Here is a 23,726-nt window from a genome sequence, read left to right as displayed (position 1 = left end):
TAGATCATCCAGTCCCCCTCCCAACCTAGGATTGTTCCACTACAGCAGTGGTCTCCAAAGGGGAGTGCGCAATGGGATCCTTGGGGGTGTGCGGCAGGAGGAGCGCTTTTGTTTTTTTGCTTCGGCAGTTCGGGCAGGCGTCCGAGCGGCTTTTAAAATACCAAAGGATGGGACCTTCAATTCTTCCCATGGGACACTATTCCACAACCTATGCAATCTCACCTTTGGGAAGTTTTCCCCAGATATCCAGCCTATATTTCTCTTTCCTAACTGTCTCTCCTAACTATACAACTGTGTCCTGCACTTTGTCTGTGCAGCGTGTCAGTCCGCACAAGTGTGACGTGCACTAACTGGGCTGTGTGGACCCTGCTGACACGCACTAAAAGTTCCCTAGTGAGCACTGACATAGTTGAAACCGGACTACATTAACACACACTAGGGACCTCTGAGTGCACACTAGCAGGGTCTCCCCGGGGCAGTTAGTGCGCAACATGCTGGTGAGGACTAGACCCTACACCTCACTGGTGGGGCTAACGCAGGCCCCAAGTAATTCCTTTTCAGAATGAAAATACTTACAGCTCAGGCTAGTGATGTATTAAACTGTAACCATCAATCGTAGCGTAATCAGGGTCACCTGCAATATAGAAATCACAATAGTAACACTTGGCTGTTACATAGCACTTTTCATCCATAAAGCTCAGAGCACTTTACAAAAGGGGTTGCTAGCATTATCCCCATTTTTACAGTTGGGGAAACAGAAGCAGACAGAGATAAAGCGCTTGATCTAGGTCACCCAATAGGAAGTGGCAGAGCCAAGAACAGAACCCAGGTCTTCTGAGTCCCAGTCCAGGGCCCTATCTACTAGGCCACACTGCAAATAACAAAATTGATGATTCCCAAGTAGAGAAGAGCCCAAGCTGCAGCCTTTCAGGTCCAGATCTTGCCTTCTCAGGACTGTCCATATCCAGGACTTTGGTTGGAACTTCTTGCTGGGTGAACTCCTGGCCCCATTGAAATCAGTGGCGAAACTCTAATTGACTTCAATGGAGCCATGATGTCACCTTCTATTTCTAACAGAAGCTTACAGGTGCCTGGAACAACATTTTCAGAGATATCATAGAATATCAGGGTTGGAAGGGACCTCAGGAGATCATCTAGTCCAAACCCCTGCTCAAAGAAGGACCAATCCCCAGACAGATTTTTGCCCCAGATCCCTAAATGACCCCCTCAAGGATTGAACTCACAACCCTGAGTTCAGCAGGCCAATGCTCAAACCACTGAGCTATCCCTCCCCCCAATGGCTAGAATGATCAGGGGGATATGAGAACCAGGCAAGATCACCAATATTTACATGGCAGTGGAATTACACACAGAACCTGCAACACCCGCAAAAATGGAAATACAGAGAGGATTGCACAAAAAAAATGCTTTAAAATGTGTGATTTCTAGAATGACTTGGTGTAACTCACCTGGCCCACTCACAGGGATTGGTAATGGTCCTCTCCTGCACAAAAACAAACAAGACAACACTTGTCTCTTTGTTGCTAAATAATCTGATTTTTTCATATTATTCAATTCTTGCCCGTCCCCACATGGCATTTCTGGTAGATTGTGAGTGCCGAGAACTTTGGCTGGTTTGAGGTTTGCAATGTCCCAGTTTCAAAGTGTGCCATATTATTAATCTCTTGCAATGTCATTAGCAGCGGACAAGACGCAAGAACCAGGCAGCCCCCGTCCCACCAGAGGGTAGTTTTTGTGGTGGGGTGGGGAAGAAAAGCGGTGGCTAGCCACAGCCCTTCACAGCGTGAACCGTGGGGCTTCACGCACAAACATGCCATAATTTAGACAGTTCAGTATTCCAACCCCAGCTATCAGATAGTCATTATTGTGACTGACTCCTACTGCAGAGCAGCCATGGACATTAGTCTTCAGTGATGACAAGGGTGCTCTCAGTTCCTTTTCTCTCCCCACAGCAGACCCGTCCTTCATCCAGAGCCCAACTCCCCTCTTTGGTCAGCAGATTCCCTTGCTCTCCCAGTGCAGCTGATTTAGGTTCTCTCCTTTGCCCACATGAGCATGGGTTCTTAGATGATCCAGCCCTTCCCAGACAAACATGGGGAGAAGGGAGCCATGCAAGGAATACAGGAAGGTTTCCAGCAGCAGGGACGGGCTAGGGAGCAAAGGAGGTGGCAAACCAGTGCCCAAGATCTCAGAGGGTTTCCTGGTACAGAGGGGGACTCAATCCAGGCAAAATTCCCAACTGACCATATACCCCAACTCCCACCAACTTCTATGGGACCCTGAAAGAACCTAAGATCCAAACAGTTCCAAAAGACTTAAAGAAGCAACACCCATTTTTAACCTATAGGTTCCCAATAGCCAGGCCATTGTTTTTATTATTTGGTTTGTGGTGGGTTTATTTATTCTTACCTCCCTATCCCAGGTGCTGGGGCCTGATTTCTTGTTGAAGTTGTATTTCTTTGTGTGTTATAGTAATTTTCATAGATCACAGGAGCTGGGGGGGTGGAAATACAAGTCAGCTGTAAAAAATGTTTTTGTGAGCCGTTGGCATGCAATGTACAGCATCACATCTGCACAACGGGAGATGCAAATTCCTTCTTCAGCTCCATCCCTTCCACGCTGAAAAAACTGTATTATTAGAAACCAAAGCCTACAGAAATGAGGTTTGAGTTCTTTTCAGGGTCTGGTGGCAATTGCCTGCTATCCCGGTGCAAGGATGACACTCTAGAAACAGGCTTCATTTTGAGACCAACACAGAACCAGAACCATCAAGCCTGCTTGCTTTCTGCACCAAGCTTTGTTTAATAAAACCCATACCCTTACTAGAGCCGAGAAGCTGTACAGAATGCCGATGGCCACACCGCTTAGAAAACCTACATCAAGCAGTTACCTGGGGGCATACTTCCAGTTTTACGGAAATTGACAAAAAATTCGATATCCTTCTCGATGCTGCACATTTCTAGACTCCGCCGGGTTTCTTCGTATCTCTGTAAAAAGGAAAAAAAAAAGTTTTTTTTTTTAAAAAAAGCATGAAGTGCAGAAACAAAAATTAATTCGTATTTCTGGAAAGAAAGAAAGTATATAATTTGCATCAGCAAAATAAGTGTCAATAATACAAGAGGTGAAAATCTTGGGCCCAATAAAAGCAATGGGAGCTTTTGCCATTGACTTCGTTGGAGACAGGATTTCAAATCCTGTTCCACACTATTGACTGGGTGTTCGTTATTGCTATCTGCGGGATTATCTATGAGAATATCAACAAAGCTAAAGCTGTGTGCAGACCACCCTACCTGAACTAGCTTGAAGATAGCAAGCCCAGGTAACAACAGCAGTGAAGACAGTGCAATGCGAGTGAAGAACCTTCCCCTTCTGCTTGGCAAATAAAAGGTTTGGAGGGGCTTGGGTTTTTCAGACCTACCTCATCACTCTGGACGCACTCCTGAGAGAGCTGGTTAAGGTGTAGCCACAGCGCATTGCGGAAGTAGTTTATCCGTTCGTACTCCTGGCTCTCAAGGAACTGAAGAGATACAGGGAGGCAAGTCAGGGTATGTTAACAAAATAACTAACGGCCACGTTCCCAGCCAGCTGGGATTAATCGTGGAAGTTGGAAAAGGGGAAGACATACATCATCTAGGCGACCTCCCTGCCAATACAGGTTTGGGCCATATTGGACCCATCCTAGTGCTTTGCTAGTCCTTTCAAATGTTCTAAGCAATGACCTGACCTTGGGTCTAACTTCACCACTTCTTGGCATTTTGGCCTTAATCATCCCTCTCTGGGGGAGTCTATCCTACCTTCATACGGGGCTGGGCTTAGTCTAATGAGTCTTTTCCATCTCTAACTGCTACCGTCCTTGATTCTTCATGAGAAAAATAGATTAACAGCCAGCACTACATGGTATTAAACAGAAGCCTGCATCAAGGCAGGATCCCACCAGGTCCAGCTGGTCCCGGCACTCTGCTCCATCAGGATTTGCACATTTTCTGAAGGGACCTCTTCCCCTCAAGATGAGTCTTCAACTTTCCCTTTGGCCCCATCTCATCCACACACAGCCCACCTTAAGTGAGATCATTCTGCCTGAAACATCGGCTGGCCAAAAGTTGCAGGCTAAACTTAAAAGGGAAGCTCAGTCAGGTTATTAGGTCCTGTTGCACCATGGTGGGAGGACTGACTCCAGACGCTGACACCTGCGGACGGTGGGGAGGCAAGCCAGCTAGCCAATGCACTGTTTGGTCACCCCTTGATTTAGTGATCCCAGGCCACTGCTCTCATCCCTACACCCAGACCCACACCCACGTTTGGATCATTCCAATGGGCATGGAACAATCTGGATGCTCCTCAGAGCCCAAACCTTCTGACGTCTGCCCTTCAATATGCATTCATTCCACCAGGAAGAGTCCTTTTCACATTTCCACGGACAACAAGTAACCTCTCACCAAGAGCACACATTTAATCGGCAGGACCTTTTGTAATGGACCTGCGGCAGAACTTCCGTACTTGGCGCGCCTAATCAACACAACCTGACTGATTTGAGGAAGTGAATCTTTGTTTACCACTCCTCACTATCAGCCGATGGGTTTTCATTACACTGAGCCATTGACAAGTTTTGGATGGGCAAAGCACACGCAGGCAGGTCATTTCATTTTAAGAAACCAAAGCAAAATGGAAGAACGAGCAGAAGGGGTCAGCACTAGGGAATGGGCTGAGCTGAACTCATAATAGTACCTCCCTTTTAGAGCCCTTTTTAATCCAGAGATCGCAGAGCACTGTACAAAGGACATCAGTATCGTCATCCCTATTTTACAGATGGGAAACTGAAGCACAGCGCGATGGCACGACGTGCCCGAGGTTACCCAGGAGGCCCGTGGCAGAGAAGGGAATAGAACCCAGCTGCTCTGCCTAGAACAGCAGTGTCACCGATAGAAAATGCAATATATTGATGCTTAAGCAACGTGACAGGATCATAAGTGTGTCGGAAACCTCAAGCTTTGCCCAAGATGACGCACGGAGTTCTTGGCTGAATTGGGGATAGAACTTAGATATGAGTCTCGGTCTGGTGCCATCCATCTCTCTCATCGTAAATGCATGTGGTGCTTTACAGGCAAAGGGCCTGATTCTCCTCTCGCTGACACATGTGTTATGCTGCTGTAGGAGCTACTCCTGATTTTATACCAGTCTAAGGCCTGGTCTACACTACGGGTTTAGGTCGACTTTAGCAGCGTTAAACCGAATTAAGCCTGGACACGTCCACACAACGAGGCCCTTTCTTTCGACTTAAAGGGCCCTTTAAACCGGTTTCTTTACACCACCTCCGACGAGGGGATTAGCGATAAAACCGGCCTTTGCGGGTCGGAATTGGGGTAGTGTGGACGGAATTCGATGTTATTGGCCTCCGGGAGCTATCCCACAGTGCTTCATTGTGACCGCTCTGGACAGCGCTCTCAACTCAGATGCACTGACCAGGTAGACAGGAAAAGAGCCGCGAAGGTTTGAATTTCATTTCCTGTTTGCCCAGCGTGGAGAGCACAGGTGACCACGCAGAGCTCATCAGCACAGGTAACCGTCATGGAGTCCTCCCAGGATCGCAAAAGAGCTCCAGCATGGACCGAACGGGAGGTACGAGATCTGCTCGCCATATGGGGAGATGAAGCAGTGATAGCTGAACTCCGTAGCAGTAAAAGAAATGGAAAAGTATTAGAAAAGATCTCCAAGGCCATGAAGGACCGAGGCCATAACAGGGACACACAGCAGTGCCGCGTGAAAATTAAGGAGCTACGGCAAGCTTACCACAAAGCCAGAGAAGCAAACGGAAGGTCCGGGGCAGAGCCGCAAACTTGCCGCTACTACGCGGAGCTGCATGCGATCCTAGGGGGTGCAGCCACCACTACCCCAACCGTGTGCTATGACTCTCTCACTGGAGAAACACACAGGGAAGACGGTTCGGGGAACGAGGAAGATGACGATGGAGGTACTGTAGGTAGCTCACAGCAGCAAGGAAGCGGAGAAACCGGTTTCCCCAACAGCCAGGATATGTTTGTGACCCTGGACCTGGAACCAGTAACCCCCGAACTCACCCAAGACCCTCAGGGCACACAGGAGACCTCTGGTGAGTGTAACTTTGTAAATATTTGTAAACATTACAAAAAAAAAAAGCAAGCAAGTCTGTTAACGTGTATGGGGATGGAGCGGAAATCCTCCAGGGACATCTCCAGAAAGCTCTCCTGGTTGAAATGGGGTGATTTTATTAAGGAGGACATTCAGAGGCGCCCGTTCCTGCTCTTCTGACCAGAAATGTTCCCCGCTGTTAACCACGCGGTGGGGGGGAGGGGTGAAGTGATCATCCCAGAGAATCGTGTGTGTGTGTGGGGGGGGGGGGTTTACTTGTGTTTGTGCCGCATGTTAACCGGGAAACCGCAGCCCCCTCCTTTTACATTGAAACCCCATTTTAAATGGACAACCCAATTCATCCTTGATATGGGAAATGCGCTGCTGTTTGCAACCTTTCCCGCATGTTAAGAAGGTTAAAAAAGCCAAAACACTGTGGCCTACGATGGCTGCCTGCAAGCCGAAATATGCAACCTTGTAATGAAAGAGTGTTTCCATTGTTCCCTAAAATGTGTCTTTTTTAACCACCTCTCCCTTCTCCTCCACCAGCTGCAAATGTTTCTCCTTCGCAGAGGCTCGTGAACATTAGAAAGAGAAAACGTAAGACGAGGGACGAGATGTTCACGGAGCTGCAGATGTCCGCCCAGGCTGATAGAGCACAGCAGAATGCGTGGAGGCAGTCAATGTCGGAGATGAGAAAAGCCCAATATGAACGAGAGGAGAGGTGGCGGGCTGAATCGCGGGAAGAACAGAGCAAGTGGCGGGCTGAAGACGATAGGTGGCGTCAGCTTGCAGACAGACGGCAAGAGGCAATGCTCCGTCTGCTGGAGCATCAAAGTGATATGCTCGAGCGTATGGTTGAGTTGCAGGAAAGGCAGCAGGAGCAGAGACCGCCACTACAGCCCCTGTTTAACCAACAGCCCTCCTCCCCAAGTTCCATAGCCTCCTCACCAAGACGCCCAAGAACACGGTGGGGGGGCCTCCATCCACCCAGTCACTCCACCCCAGATGATCGCCCAAGCATCAGAAGGCTGGCCTTCAATAAGAGTTAAAGTTTTAAAATGCAGTGTGTCCTTTTCCATCCCTCCTCCCCCACCCATCCCAGGCTACCTTGGCAATTATCCCCCTACCTCTGTAAGGAACTAATAAAGAATGCATGAATGTGAAAAAACAATGACTTTATTGCCTCTGCAAGCGGGAGGGGAGGGGAGGGTGGGGTAGGGTGGTTGGTTTACAGGGAAGTAGAGTGAACCGGGTCGGGGGGGGGGGTGTTGGAGGGTTCATCAAGGAGAAACAAACAGAAGTTTCACACTGTAGCCTGGCCAGTCACAAAACTCGTTTTCAAAGCTTCTCTGATGCGCCCCGCGCCCTGCTGTGCTCCTCTAACTGCCCTGGTGTCTGGCTGCGCGTAATCAGCGGCCAGGCGAGTTGCCTCAACCTCCCACCCCGCCATAAAGGTCTCCCCCTTACTCTCACAGATATTGTGGAGCGCACAGCAAGCAGCAATAACAATGGGGATATTCTTTTCGCTGAGGTCTGAGCGAGTCAGTAAGCTGCGCCAGCGCGCTTTTAAACGTCCAAATGCACATTCCACCACCATTCGGCACTTGCTCAGCCTGTAGTTGAACAGGTCCTGACTCCTGTCCAGGCTGCCTGTGTACGGCTTCATGAGCCATGGCATTAAGGGGTAGGCTGGGTCCCCAAGGATCACGATAGGCATTTCAACATCCCCAATGGTCACTTTCTGGTCCGGGAAGAAAGTCCCTTCCTCCAGCTTTCGAAACAGAGCAGAGTTCCTGAAGACGCGAGCATCATGTACCTTTCCCGGCCATCCCACGTTGATGTTGGTGAAACGTCCCTTGTGATCCACCAGGGCTTGCAGCAGCATTGAAAAGTACCCCTTGCGGTTTACGTAGTCGGTGGCTTGGTGCTCCGGTGACAAGATAGGGATATGGGTTCCGTCTATGGCCCCGCCACAGTTTGGGAATCCCATTTCAGCAAAACCATCCACTATTGACTGCACGTTGCCCAGAGTCACTACCCTTGCTATCACCAGGTCTTTCATTGCCCTGGCAAATTGGATCACAGCAGCCCCCACCGTAGATTTGCCCACTCCAAATTGATTCCCGACTGACCGGTAGCTGTCTGGCGTTGCAAGCTTCCACAGGGCTATCGCCACTCGCTTCTCAACTGTGAGGGCTGCTCTCATCTTGGTATCCTGGCATTTCAGGGCAGGGGAAAGCAAGTCACAAAGTTCCATGAAAGTGGCCTTACGCATGCGAAAGTTTCGCAGCCACTGGGAATCGTCCCATACCTGCAGCACGATGCGATCCCACCAGTCTGTGCTTGTTTCCCGGGCCCAGAATCGGTGTTCAACGGTATCAACCTGCCCCAGTGACACCATGATTTCCACATTGCTGGGGCCTGTGCCTTGTGAGAGGTCTATGTCCATGTCAATTTCCTCATCACTCTCGTCGCCGCGCTGCAATCGCCTCCTCGCCTGGTCCGGGTTTCGCCTTGGCATGTTCTGGCTCTGCATATACTCCAGGACAATGCGCGTGGTGTTCATAGTGCTCATAATTGCCGCGGTGATCTGAGCGGGCTCCATGATCCCAGTGCTAGCTATGGCGCCTGGTCAGAAAAAAGGCGCGAAAGTAGTATCTGATGGACCAGGAGAAGGAGGGCGGGAGGGCCGAGTGACGACATGGCGTACAGGTACAGGAACAGGGAGAAACACAAACAACTGTCACACAGAATGGTCCCCCCAAAGATGAAACTGGAAACCCTGGGCTTAGCAGGCCGTTGATTTCACGGAGGAAGGGGAAGCAAATGAACACAGAACAAATCTATTTTTTACATCTTAAGGTGGCAGCCGACGGTGCAGCATGAGTGACAGCCATACCAGTACGATGACGATGGGTACCAATCATAATATACCATCATCTGCCAAAAGGCAAGGGGCTGCTGCTGTGTAGCAATGCAGCCCCACGTCTGCCAGCCCCACGTCCGCCAGCACCCAGCATCGCCCTCGGCCTCTTCTGGGTGCTTAGCAGACAATATTGGGCAATTGGCAGAAAATAGTATATTACGACTGGTAACCGTCATAATCAAAACAGTAGCATGTCTGCCTAGGTGGCCATGATTGACAGCCATACCAGTATGACGACAACGGGTACCAGTCATAATATACCATCGCCTGCAAGGGGCTGGTGCAATGCAGCCCTACGGCTGCCAGCCCCACGGCTATCACTCATGCTACACCATCTACCGCCAAAAGGCAGTTAACAGCTGCTGCTGTGTAGCAATGCAGTCCCACGTCTGCCGGCACCCAGAGGACATATGGTGACGGTGAGCTCAGCTGAGCTGAGCGGGCTCCATGCTTGCCGTGGTATGTTGTCTGCACAGGTAACCCAGGTAAAAAGGCGCGAATCTATTGTCTGCCGTTGCTGTGACGAGGGGGGAGGGGCCTGACGACATGTACCCAGAACCGCCCGCGACACTGTTTTGCATCATCCGGGCATTGGGATCTCAACCCAGAATTCAAAGAAAAGGCGCGAACCGCTTCTCGGCTCTCTGAGCTGTGGCGCAAACGTAGTATCTGACGGCCTAGGGGAAGGAGAGAGGGGGGCCGAGTGACGACATGGCGTACAGGCACAGGGAATTAAAATAAAGAACGGTGGCTGTGCATCAGGGAGAGACACAAACAACTGTCACAGACTGGTCCCCCCCAAAGATTAAACTGAAAACCCTGGGTTTAGCAGGCCGTTGATTTGACGGAGGGAGGGGGAAGCAAATGAATACAGAGCAAATCTATTTTTTTACATCTTAAGACGACGGTGCAGCGTGACTGATAGCCCTCGGCATCTTTCTGGGTGCTTGGCAGCAAATACGGGGCGGTGTATGACGATGGTCTTCAGGCCTATTGCACAATCGGCTGCTCAGGGAAGACTCTGCTAATGTGCGATGACCCGACTTGTAATAGGCCGGCTAACAGTCATAATACACCATTTACTGCCAAAAGGCAAGCCCCACGGCTGCCAGCACCCAGATCGCCGATGAAGGCTACCAGTCTACTGCACCGTCTACCGCCAAAAGGCAGTTAGCAGCTGCTGCTGTGTAGCAATGCAGTCCCACGTCTGCCGGCACCCAGAGGACATATGGTGACGGTGAGCTCAGCTGAGCTGAGCGGGCTCCATGTTGTCTGCACAGGTAACCCAGGTAACCCAGGTAAAAAGGCGCGAATCTATTGTCTGCCGTTGCTGTGACGGGGGAGGGAGGGGCCTGACGACATGTACCCAGAACCGCCCGCGACACTGTTTTGCATCATCCGGGCATTGGGATCTCAACCCAGAATTCCAAGGGGCGGCAGAGACTGCGGGAACTGTGGGATAGCTGTGGGATAGCTACCCATAGTGCAATGCTCCGGAAGTCGACGCTAGCCTCGTACTGTGGACGCGGTCCGCCGACTAGAGCACCTAGAGCATTTTATTGTGTGGACACACACAATCGGCTGTATACAACCGATTTCAATAAAACCGGCTTCTATAAATTCGAACTAATTTCGTAGTGTAGACGTACCCTTAGTGAGAGGAGAAACAGGCCAAACATCCCTGGCTGAGAAGGTTTGCAGTATAAGGCAAGATATGACCTGACAAGGAGTGCCATCAAGCCTCAGGGAAAGTACAAAGGTGACAGCAATAAGACCAAGCAGCTCATTTCTTTGAATAGAATATGGAAAGAGTTTATGGGCTGCTCAGAGAAATAAAGTAATAAAGGCAAATCTTCATCTCCCTGAGCCTGTCCATTATTGTATTATATAAGCTAAGGTTCCGTCCAGTAGATGGCAGCACTTTGCATACAAAGACGCCAGCGCAAAAAAATGCCACTATTTTGCACGCTGACACTTGAAGGCTTTCCAATATATTTCCCTACTTTTAAATGCCAATTTTGGGGGCTTTGTATCCAGACACTAAGAGGCAGACACATGCAAGTTTAATTGGGAAGTGTCTGGAAGTTTTACCAATAAGGAAACAGAAGAGGCCAACTGTGGTCCCTCACTAGCATTGGCAGTGAAGGAAATGAAATCCCAATTTCAAAGCCAGAGTGTTTCAGCATTAAGATCCTCCATTATCTCTAGGATGGATGGCAGGCTTTGGTGTGTTACCTCGCAGGCTTTGGTGTGTTCATTCTGCCATTCTTCCCTGATCTTCTCAAGCGCACCAACATTCAGCTGATATTGCCTGTCTGATAGGGAAATCCAACAGCAATTTGATCACATGTACAACACACAGGTCTGGATGCATGAAAGACTCAGGTAAACAATTCTAAACACTGTGATCAGAATATGTTGGACCCTGGGTTTAATTTGGGTCTAGAGCATGTAAAATGAGTTTACATAAGAAAGGCCATACCGGGTCAGACCAAAGGTCCATCTAGCCCAGTATCCTGTTTCAAACTCATTTCAAAGGATCAAATTGTTTAAATTATAACAGAGACACTTTCACCTAGAAAAGCGAAGATCTTTCAACCAGTTCTAAGTAGCAGCTGCTCTTAATTGTTAAAAGAAAAATCAAATACAAATAGAATATTTCAATTACATCATATCATATTATGACATGACAGCAGTGGTAGTGAATATTACGCACTACTTTCACTGACGTGTCATGAAACAACATTATACAAATATTCAAAACTCAAAATACTAAATGATATTTTGAAATTCCAAAATGAAATAACAAAAAAATCCCCAAACTGAAATTTTTGAGAAATTCCATTTGGTGGGAAATTTCAAAAATATATCTGTTTTCCTTTTGAATCAGAACAAAAAGAAATTGAGGTGTTGAAATTTTCTGCAAACCAGGAATTCCAAGTTGCAGCCAGTCCTAGTCCAGACAATGCTGCACAAACAAGAAACTCTTGGCATTTTTCAAGACAAACATATTCCAAAATGGAAATCTTTTTATTTCAAAATATTTTTTTTCTGCTGAAATATTTGTCACAATCAAATAAAACGGTTATTCCAAAATTATTCCCAGTATGACACAAATGGCATTTTCCATCAAAAAAAAGTTTCAACTAAACATTTCCAATCAGCGCTAGCTGGGGCATGGTCTCATCACAAGGAGACAATGAGCCATCGAGACATAACGTTTGACTTCCTGGGGCAAATGTATCCAGCATATAACTGTGCGACCCACTGTGTTAGGAAAGGGAGGTCTATGCCAGTCACCCCAATACAGCACTTGTGTAATGGGTTCCTCTCCATCCCATCCCCTACCTGCGGCCCCCAGCGTGGCCCAGCCCCTCCAAATGTAACAGATACTCCATGTTATCAGCACTCACCAGAATCTTCCAGAGCTGACTTGCTCTGAGCCAACTTTACAAACAGCTGAAAAACAGAAAGATAAAGAGGTCATTGTGAGACAACAGCTCAACCCACAAACACTGTAGAGAAAGTAAAGTTGGGCCTCATTTCTATCCTGCAAATCCATCCTTAACCAGTGGGTGAAGTCAAACCACCAACCCAGATTTTTTCCCCCCAAGCTCTGTGTCGGTGATTCCTCACTAGTGGTTCAAGTCTTCCATGCTGGCTGTCAACCATCAGGCCTTCAGCTAGCTACCAAGTACCCAGAACCACCTTTGAACTCCTGGTGATTCTGCTATCAGAGCTTCCGTGCAGTGAAAGGGGGCTCTCCTGTGTAAATCCAACTGCAGGTTCAGGGTCCCTGTTTGGCAGGTTTCTTAGAAACTGTAGCCACTATCTTTAGTTCTAAAATGACTATAACAGGGTTCAAAAAAGAACTAGATAAGTTCATGGAGGATAGGTCCATCAATGGCTATTAGCCAGGATGGTGTCCCTAGCCTCTGTTTGCCAGAGGCTGGGAATGAGCGACAGGGAATGGATCACTTGGTGATTACCAGTTCTGTTCATTCCCCCTGGGGCACCTGGCATTGGCCACGGTTGGTAGACAGGATACTGGGCTAGATAGACCTTTGGTCTGACCCAGTATGGCTGTTCTTATGTTCTTAATGGTATTTTTTCCGGGAGGTGATTTAGTTGTTGAACAGTACCTAAAGCAGGACAGGAAAAGTGCCTTCCTTTCACCCTCCCTGTGTTACCTTTTCTTGTTGCTTTTGTGTTACAAGGTTTGCATTGCGGTGCACGGCCTGTTCCGCTTCATCTTTATCCCTGCATCGCTGCTCATACAGCCTCTTTGCCTAGGAGAGAGGTGGGTATGTAAGCGAATAGGAAACACAACACAACACACACACACACTAAACTGTTGGATCAAATCCTGCACTCACGTTAAGGATTCTACAGGATCTGCGACATACATTACTGGAACTTCAGTTCAGTATCCTGCCTCTGGTAGCCACCAACAACTGATGCTTCAAAGGAAGACAAGCCCCTCAAATGAAGGCAGCCAACTGTGCAATGCTGCGTATATAAGGACACCTTTCCTTCCTGACCCGAGATTAGTTTATGTCCTGAAGCATGAGATTTGATTACACACATCACAGCCTGAATAACACAGCTGGCCCCACATTCATTTTCCTCCCACACTCTTTGCATTTGCTCTGTAGCTTCTGGTCAGCACGTCACTCGCCAGGTGCAGAACAAAAATACAGTAAATACAAAGACAATGAAAAGATTTGGTGGCTTAGTCAGCTTCAGTGCTCGGACACAGGACATGTGCTCATGCAAATACGATTCCCATTGTTTAACCATTCAAACACAAAACTATTATAGGTAACACAGACAGTGTTCTATTTCTAATGTGCCTGCATGCTACAGATCTGTGGCCTGTAAGAACCAGATGATAGGAGCCACTTACCTCCACTGTTTTCTTGTACTGCAAATTCCTATTTTTATGAATAGCATCCATCACAAGCTCCAGCTGTGAAGGGAACAACACCTGCATTAGTGCACCCTCCAGCCCCAGGAGCCCCGCAAGGACGAAAGCTGCCGAGGAGCTTAGCGGCTAGGACAGGTGATAGGTTCCCAGTTCAAGTCCTGCCTTGTGTGTGTCAGACAACATCTCAGCAATGTGAGACCAGCAAATCTCATAACAATATACTGCATCACATGACCAACACCCTTCATGACTAGGGCCCTACCAAGTTCACGGCCAGGAAAAATGTGTCACGGACCATGAAATCTGGTCTCCCCCCATGAAAGCTGGTCTTTTGTGTGCTTTTACCCTATATTATACAGATTTCACAGGGAAGACCAGCGTTTCTCAAATTGGGGCTCCTGACCCAAAAGGGAGTTGCGGGGGGGGTGGTGGTTTGCAAGGTTATTTTAGGGTGGTCACGGTATTGCCACCCTTATTTCTGCGCTGCCTTCAGAGCTGGGCTCCTGGCCAGCCACCACCGCTCTCCAGCTGCCTAGCTCTGAAGGCAGCGCCACCACCACCAGCAGCGCAGAAGTAAGAGTAGCTATACTGCAACCCCCCCCCCCCCTGCAATAACATTGCAAACCCCTGCCCCCTCCCCAAACTCCTTTTTGGGTCAGGTTCCCTACAATTACAGCACCCTGACATTTCAGATTTAAATAGCTGAAGTCATGAAATTGACCAAAATGGACTGTGAATTTGGTAGGGCCCTATTCACGAGGTCTGGCAACCTCGGTGAGCCCTCTCCCTCCTGTTTGGTATAAACTTTAACTACTGATTAACTATTGTTATCCTTCCTTTTACAGACAGAGGAGAAACTAAGACACAGAGAAGTTAAGAGGCTTGGCCCAAAGCCCCACAGGAAAGAATCAGGAATAGAACCCAGCTTCCCTGGATTCTGCACATAATACAGCCCAGTAAGGGCTTGATTTTCAGATGTATTTAGGGTGACCAGATGTCCCGATTTTATAGGGACAGTCCCGATTTTTGGGTCTTTTTCGTATATAGGCTCCTATTACCTTCCACTCCCTGTCCCGATTTTTCACACTTGCTGTCTGGTCACCCTAGATGTATTCCAGCCCACAGTGAGAACAAAGGCAACTACTGGGTACTGTGTGTGTCTGAAAACCTGGCCAGAGACCACAGCTGCCCCGTTAAAAGCAATCGTACGTTGTAAAGATCTCTTGCCAAGATCTGAAGCTCAGGGAGCAGAAAGGGCCCAGGCACAGCTTTCAATGGACAGAAAATACAAAAAGGATCTATTTTTCCTAAAAAGAAGCGTAGGAACCCAAAGGCAAACACATGCAGCTTGAATGAGGAAGTTGTAAGTCACCACACTCATGCACTCTGATGCAGTGACAGCATTTAGGGATGAACTCTGGACTTCCCAGAGCAGCAGGGAGTTCACGGGCGAGGGAAGGGGAGGGTCAGAGAAAGAAAACCCTTACCCCAGCAGCCAGCATATACACCGAACAGGAAAGCTTGGGCTCTTTCACAGCTCCCAGGCCCAGGTGGAAAGCTAAGGAGCTGGCCGTTTGGCATCATTAAAGATCCCACAGCACCATTTGCAGAAGTCAAGGTTTTAATCCTGGCATTCTGGCCAGATTCCAGCTCACAGAATCACGGGACGCCTTCCCAACTCCTGACCTTTTTCTGATGACGTTTTTGCTTTTCCCTGAAGTCCTCCATCTTCCTTGCCTCTTCCCGAAGGGTCTGGGCCAGCTGAATGTGACTCTGCCCTACGCCATCTACCTCTGCAAGTGAGGGAAAAAAAACAAAAAACCCACATGCTCACAAAGCCGGTCTTGACTGGAGTCACTTGTGTTATCTACCACAACACTAGGCAGCATTTCTAAAACACCTTCTCAGAGAGTTTCAACTAGAGCCAAGCAAAGTTTTTCAGGTAAATTGCAATCACCTGGGATGTGGGAGACAGGTTCAAATCCCCCCCTCTGCTGATGTGGAGAAGAGAGTTTAATGTAGGTCTCCCACACTGTAGGGGAGTGCCCCAACTACTGAGTATGGGACAGCCTAGTGTGGGGCTTTCTCAATCTCCTCTGTTGAAACTGTTACTGTGTATAAAATACATGACTAGTCACTGGGCCAGAGAGAGAGAAAAAGTGAGACTAACTCAACAGCTGGTGATTGGAGCACTTACCTGTGAGACCCAAGTTTGTATCCCTGGCCAACGGGCAAGTTGTTTGGTGAATCTAACCCTTCGTTTCCTTTGCTTTTTACATGGACAATGTGCCCGGAAATGAACCAGTTCATTCTGGGTTGAACAAAACATTTAGTTCAACCCACAGTGGCATTTTTGTGGACTTTTTCAATTTGCTGACTTTTTTTTGGAAATTTTCAGATTCGGTCTGAATTTTTTTGGTAACTGCCAATAAACTGAAAAATCAGTTATTTACCCACCTTTAGCTGCACCATGCTTCATAGACATCAAACCCTAGAAACATCCCTGTAAGGTAGGTCAGCCTATTACGCCCACTTTACAGATCGATAAACTGAGGCACAGAGACAGGCGAAGGACTAGATTTAGATAACGGCAACAGTTAGCTTGAGTTACTCCTCTCAAGTTAGCCTAGCTCAAGCAAGAGCAGCCACACACTGCGAAATAACACTCAAGATCTGATTAACAGTGCAGAGCAACTGCATTAGCAGAGTGATAACCTAGGCTAAAAATTGAGCTGTAGCCAGGAGCTGTGTCCCCACTACATTACTCAAGCTTCACCCACGCCCTCTCACAGGCCAGCTAAATGGCACCACCTAACTCAGCTAGAGACTTTTGTATATGAACAGGAGTCCAGTTAGAGGCAACACTTGAGTTATACCTCAAGCTGCAGTGAACACCAGCCCTTTAGTGTGGTGTCCACGGATTTGGAAGGGCCCAATTTGAAACACCTAGCACCTGATTTTCAGAAGCTTTGAGCACCCACAACTCCCATTGATGAACCCTGAATCAGAAAATAAAAGACTCAAGATTGGTTTCATTTTATTATGAACCCCCTTGACTGGGTATTGGCCTTGCCTGGGGTTAGAGGTCACCTGGTTTACAGGTGAAAGCCCTACGTAAAAGAATAAATGGACACAAGTCGGACACCGGGAATGGTAACATACAAAAGCCAGTAGGTGAACACTTCAATGTCCCTGGACATTCTATAACAGATTTAAAAGTCACTATTCTTGAACAAAAACAAACAAAAAAAAACCCTTCAGAAACAGACTTCAAAGAGAAACAGCAGAACTAAAATTCATTTGCAAATTTTATTCCATTAATTTGGGCTTCAATAGGGACTGGGAGTGGCTGGCTCATTACAGAAGCAGCTTTGCCTCTCCTGGAATTGATACCCCCTCATCTATTATTGGGAGTGGACTACATCCACTCTGATCGAATTGGCCCTGTCAACACTGGTTCTCCACTTGTGAGGTAACTCCCTTCTCTTCATGTGTCCGTATATAATGCCGGAGTCTGTAACTTTCACTCCATGCATCTGAAGAAGTGTTTTTTTACCCACGAAAGCTTATGCCCAAATAAATCTGTTCGTCTTTAAGGTGCCACCGGACTCCTTGTTGTTTAGACGAAAGTTTTGTTTTGTCCCACAGGGTACTACACAGAACTACACCCAGAACTCTGACAATTGACAGCTTCTGTTCAAGACTTCCAGGACTGGAAGAGTCGGGGGCGCAACGGGTCAGGAGCCAGGTGCACCGGCAGAGTTTTGTGGGAAGTTAGGGTAAGACTGTGATACACAAGCTGCGCCTCGCGAGCGGCTCTTTAATGTGTCTCCTGTGGCTCTTTGCAACACATGATATTAAATCACTGTGTCATTTAATTGTTAATCAATCAGGATGCTTTTACTGTGTCATTAAACCAATCAAGTGATTAACTTGCACTAAGTTATCAACTTATTTGCTGTGAGAATAAATATCTATATATAAACTAAATATTTCCCTGTCGTCATGTTTGCATATGAATAGTACTATAGTAAACGAAACAATGAATTCACACGACTGTGGCTCTTTTGGGCAATGTTGAACCCTAATTTGGCTCCTGGTCCACTGAGGTCTGAGTATCACTGCTTTAGACTGATGAACAAAACAGCACGGGGTGGACCACAAAGGCTGGGTTTTAACTGACATAATTGGATGTAATTGTTTTCAAGTGAATTGCTGCCCCCTTAGATTTTTCACCCAGTGCAGCTCAAAACCAGGAAAATGTTGAAAGGCCAGCATGCTACATGACAGCAGCACTAGCCTCTACGAAGACATTACAATGACCTGGCTTGGGGGGGGGTGCGCCACTGCCCTCTATTGGATGCAATCAGCATTGTGCATCTGTGTGTCATAGGTAGGGCCCTACCAAATTCACAGCCGTGAAAAACACGTCACGGACCATGAAATCAGACCTCCCCTGTAAATCTAGCTATTGGAGGGGCTTCTACTGTTCAACTGCTCCAGCTACTAGTCCACCGGCCTGGAGAGGGATGGGACTTCCTCTTCCCCTGCATGGCGCTCTCGGGGGGAGATCAGACCCACTTCTGGGACCTCCCCTGGCTGCAGGAAGCTCCATGGCTGTACCTTCCGAGCCCAGCTCTGGAGGCAGCACAGAAGAAGTGAGGGTGGCAATCCCATGACCCCCCCTATATAAGCTTTGTGACCTCCCCTTCCCCAATAACCTCCTTTTCGGTCAGGAACCTCACCATTACAACACCATGACATTTCATATGTAAACATCTGAAAACGTGAAACTGACCAATTTGAAAACCCTCCAGCAGTGAAATTGATCAAAATGGACCGTGAATTTGGTAGGGTCCTAATCATAGGCAGGAGAGCTGGTCAGGAAGAGTCTGACAAAACATTTTTTTCATCAGAATTTGAAGATTTATCTAAACATTTCACAGACACGGTTCGATTTCAACAAAGTGACAACAGAAACCTGCCCGATTTTCTGCCAGCTTCCCCCATCTGGCCCCTCTGCAACCCAGCTGGTGGGCTGCTGGGGAACTCAGCCTCCAGGATCTGCAGCCCGCCTGGAGGCTGGCGCTCCATTCCGTTTGGCAGCAAATTTCAAAATTTCTGTTTTGGTTTCATTCTGATGCAGAAACAAGTTTCGAAATATCAAAAATCTCCCACAAAACGGAATTGCCTTTCCCTGCCCTGCTCTACCAGACGCCAGCTTGCTTGGAGTTCTCGCCCTACGGACGCCATGACACGCCGAGCGCCTGCAGCATAGTGACAAGCGTGCCGTTCCTAGAGCACCACAGATTTCCGGCAACACTATTGTGTGGTCACATTCTTTTCAGCCTCTTTCACTTCTAATAATGGGTGTTGAAATGCCAGCACTGCTATTCTTGCGCCACCAGCTTCCTCCCTTTCAGAGTATCTGCCGGGAAAGAAACAGTTATCACGAAAATAACTGCACGGTCCACCTGGTGCCAGCCAGTTTTAAAATGCACGTTAGGACCCCAAGGCTGCATTAGTGGCTCTATCAGGCCAGTTACTTCGAATTAACCTCAACTGTTCTTAAGAGACAAGTTTGTCTCTAGAAAGAGACTTCCAAGCTCTCCAGTAGTGGTTGGAATGTGCTTAGAACGGAGCAGCATGAAGTACACCAAAAACCTTCCTGTAGGGTCAACTTTACTGTTCAATTCTCTAACCTGTCACTCCAGTTTTCCCACTGGTGTAACATCACTGAAGTCGAGGGAGTTACCCCTGATTTTATACGATTGTTAAATGGAATGCCAACCAGGCCCATTGGGCACACACAAGGAAAACAACTTAACAGTATACAGCATGAGAGCTGGCCAGAACTCTGGGTTTCAGCTCACAAAAAGTTTTGGTATTTGGGAATTTTGTTTCTCTCTGATTCAGAATTTACGGATATATTTTGCTAACTGACAAACCACAAATACCTGCATTTGGGAAACACTGAAATGTGGCCTTTTAGATACAAAACAGGTGCTATTCAGGGAGGGCAGCCCAGGGAGCCAGTTGGCCCAGGAGTCTGGAAGCCCTGGGCTCTTCAGCCCAAGCCATCTGCCCCAGAGCCACCGACACTGGAAGCTGGTTCCAGGAATTGCAGGCTCCCAGGTCTGCGGCAGGAAGCCTAGAAGCCCTGATGAGCCCCACCTAGAGCCATGGTTCTCAGGGCTTCCAGGCTGTGGAGCTGGGAACCACACTGCTGCTAGACCCACAGCACCAAGCGTTTTCATATTCCTGGCTCCAAGCAGGGAGCCTGGAAGGCCTGACGTGGAGGGGCTGTCCCAAAGCGGTCGCTGGAGCCCAGGCTCTTGAGTTGTTGACTCCCCGCTCCACAGCGGGGACCTTGGAGTCCCTGGCTCCAGCTGGGACTCACAATGCTGCCTGAGTCTCTGTCACATAGTGTGGAGCCCAGTAGGCCCTGAGCAGTCTGCGTGGTGGGATTGTCCCAGAGCTGTGGACCCTGGAACAAGGGCTTCCCAGCAGCCCAGCAGGAAAACAGGCAGGTTTCCAGTAGAAAGCTCCCCGTGTCCCTATGAAAGTTTCATCTAACCTGTAATAGGGCTGGTTAAACACTTCAGTCTGCTGAATTGTTATTTTCCAACTAAACTTTGGTTTCCTATCAAATCACGCCTCGTTGTTGTGTCCTGGGACTGACAGGGCTAGAAGAGAGACAAGGTGGGTGAGGGTAATATCTTTTACTGGGACAGCTTCTGTTGGTGAGAGAGAGATCAACTTTGGTGCTTACGCAGAGCTCTTCTTCTCATATCAGATCAGTTATTTCTCTAGTGTTAAAAATTCACCACCACAGTAAGCAAGTTCTCTCTTTCCACCACCAGATGAAGCAATACATTGAGCTGTTACATACAGGGTGATAAGGGGTTAGGTGCAGGCCAGAGAAAGACACGAAATATTTGGGCCAAAATGGAACAACCGAGCACAGCCACAAATGTAAATACAGACAACCAGGAGGAGATATGAAGCTGAACAGAATACAGAAGTGGAGGCACTTTGAATATAGCACTAATACGTCTCCTCCAAATCCCTTCTTAGACTCCCCACACTCCCATCAAAGACATTAGACAAATCAAAAGCTCAAACAGGGCATGTGCTAAACCCCAATGCTCAGCAAGTCAGGTTGCTTTCTGGCACATCCCTGCTCTTCCCTCCAGGACTTTATCTGATCTATTTAGATGTTTAGCTTCTCAGGGACCCAGTAAGTATAATGCAAATTACGTGGGGTTTTTTTTGGGGGGGGAAGGATGGGGGGAGGGGAGGGACTCGATGACTAACAATGCTTCCAACTGACGGGGGGTTTAAGCAAGTCAGTTCATCTCTCTCTGCAACAGCTTCGCAGTTTATGAACCATAGATTACACTTCCCTCTCTGATCTGCCCACAGGGCGTCTTTGTGAGGCTTCATTGGTTAAGGTTTGTAAAATGCTCTGAAGGGAACAGCGCTGTGCATTCTATAATGGCACTATGCTCCTAGAAAGTATGGAGTGAAAGTAACTGCCAAGGAGATGAAAACAAACGAATGTAAAATGGGAATAGCTCACTGTACCCCCAGCTAATCTGATTTTACAGTCTAAGACAAACGACTGTACAGGTTTGCAGACTTTTGTATATACTTTTTTCAAACTGTCGTCCACAGTCGCCAATGCAGCCGGATTTCTTGACAAATACGAAGAATGATGTTAAGCAGTTACTTACGTTGCTTAAAAACTTCAAGAGCTCTCTTCAGGGTGCTGAAAAACACAGGCACAGAGTTACAGGGTAAGTGATAGAATGGTCAGATTCCCCCTGGCATGTAATGATGGCTTCGCTGACAAGGGCAAGATTCCCCCTTCGCTCTAACCTTTTCACATACTGCTCATACCCACTCAGTCAATCTTTCGAGATCACTAATGGGTTGTACATGTATGTATACACACACACACACACACACACACACACAGTCAGGCTCAAACGGAGATTTGGGCTTTTCATCGTTCTGTCATTCAAGGACAAGATTTCATGCCCCTATGCAGCAGCACAGACGGTGGGGACAGGAGACACTTAACATCACTGCATATGCCAACCAACTGGGCAGTTCAGGATGACATTCCTGTGACACCCGGGGCAGCTTTAACCCATGCTTATATTATCATCATCATTAATATTTGTTGGTATTACAGTAGGACCTAGAGGCTCCAACCAAGATTGGGTCCCACTGGTTTAGGCACCGTACATAAACATGGCCTCTTTCTGTGTTTAGGGCGGGGACTGTCTAAACAGACAAGACAGGCAAAGAAAGAGAGATGATCCCCATTTTGCAGATGGAGCTGAGGTGCTCTGACAGACATTACAAACGCAAAAGAACATAAAACTAGCTTGTTTGCTTTCATTCCACTTCCTTTTCTGTGACTGTAGCAAGGGTAGGCGGCAATCTAGCTAGCACAGGTCACAGTAGCAGTGTAGGCACAGACTTCAGCGTGGGCTAGCCACCCATCGGGGACCCTGGGTAAGCATTTGGGTTGCTGGCCTGCACGGAAGCCCATGCAACCAAGTCTACACTGCCCCGGAGTATATTTACGCTGACCACAGCACCAAGCCTCCCAGCCCAGGTCTGCAGACGTGGGCTTGCACTACAGCCCTAAACATAGCTGGTAGAGGTTGTGGCTCAGGCTCAGAAGCCTAAGGTGCTGGGGGGGCAGAGGGGAGGCTTCTGAGTGTGAGCTCCAGCTCAAGCCGCAACTTCAGAGTGCAGCTATTTTTACAGTGCTGGCGCAAGCCCAAGTGTGCAGACCAGTGCTGGGAGGCTCACTGCCACGGGCTATGGAGACAGACCCACTGTTACCCGGCTAGCACAGATATGCCTACCTGGGATCTAACTACACCTTCATTTGCAGCCTAGTTCTAGGGTACCCTAAGAGGAAGTGGAATTAGCATAAAGAAAGCTAGTTATATGTTCTCTTGCATTTGCAGTGTCTTTCAGAGCGTAGCAGGTTCAACCTAAACACCCCTTCACCACCCCTAACATACACATGTTGAAATGTGTCCCAAGAAATTGGACTCTTTTGGACAGTGAATTTCAGTGCTGAAATGTAGAGGAGATCTTATTTCCATTCTATACAAAGCCCAGATGCAGGAAGATGCAAGCAAGTAGAGAATACAGCCTTTCACATGCAGCCACACACCGCAGCTTAGGGAAGTGAAGAGATGTGTCCAAGGCCACGCATGAAGTCAGGAAGAGAACCCAGCTCTCACGATTCCCAGTCCTCTACACTAGACCACAACAGCTAGTGTTGACTTCCTTTAAGTAGCGTTAATTTCTGATCATAGGAAGTTGGTTTAGTGGGATGCTAACATCAATGAATTACAATTACTGGCATGTCTCTCATACACAAGACTCTGATTTTAGCCAGTCTTTTTCCATATCAATACTAATTTCAGCCTCCTTCTAACTTGCACTCCCTTTTTTGGATTCGACATTAGCCCCCACCATCAGCGTTCCAAGTCAAGGTAGCTTTTGTTATGAACACAAATAGGAATGAGAACACACACAAGGATCTAAACTTACTTCAATTCTGTCTGCCCACAGGGCTTCTTCTTTGTCAGGTTAATGAGCTCTTTGCCATATTTTTCTTCTATAGTTGCCCTGTTGTGGAAAGAGAGGAGGTTAGGAGAAACTCACATGCCATGCAGATCTGCAAGGTGCTTGCTAGAAGGGTAAAGGCTG

General features: G+C 47.9%; 1 protein-coding gene across 1 annotated transcript in view; it reads right to left on the bottom strand.

Annotated features, from left to right (window-relative positions):
- Window positions 1–23,726, bottom strand: part of PSTPIP2 (proline-serine-threonine phosphatase interacting protein 2) — a 59,772-nt gene that overhangs the window by 4,194 nt on the left and 31,852 nt on the right. The window contains exons 3-14 of the mRNA XM_054031222.1: window positions 23,568–23,645; window positions 21,719–21,753; window positions 15,669–15,775; window positions 13,962–14,024; window positions 13,246–13,344; window positions 12,469–12,514; window positions 11,291–11,370; window positions 3,440–3,538; window positions 2,912–3,008; window positions 2,431–2,515; window positions 1,470–1,504; window positions 577–634 (exon numbers count right to left, since the gene is read on the bottom strand). Of these exons, the coding sequence (XP_053887197.1) occupies window positions 585–634; window positions 1,470–1,504; window positions 2,431–2,515; window positions 2,912–3,008; window positions 3,440–3,538; window positions 11,291–11,370; window positions 12,469–12,514; window positions 13,246–13,344; window positions 13,962–14,024; window positions 15,669–15,775; window positions 21,719–21,753; window positions 23,568–23,645 (874 nt within the window). The 3' untranslated portion in view covers window positions 577–584. The remainder of the gene's footprint in view (window positions 1–576; window positions 635–1,469; window positions 1,505–2,430; window positions 2,516–2,911; window positions 3,009–3,439; window positions 3,539–11,290; window positions 11,371–12,468; window positions 12,515–13,245; window positions 13,345–13,961; window positions 14,025–15,668; window positions 15,776–21,718; window positions 21,754–23,567; window positions 23,646–23,726) is intronic.

This window comes from Malaclemys terrapin, chromosome 6 (assembly GCF_027887155.1).
Source record: "Malaclemys terrapin pileata isolate rMalTer1 chromosome 6, rMalTer1.hap1, whole genome shotgun sequence".
NCBI classification, from domain to species: Eukaryota; Metazoa; Chordata; order Testudines; family Emydidae; genus Malaclemys; species Malaclemys terrapin.
Note: the sequence above shows the minus strand (reverse complement) of the source record. Positions and strands in the feature narration are given on the sequence as shown.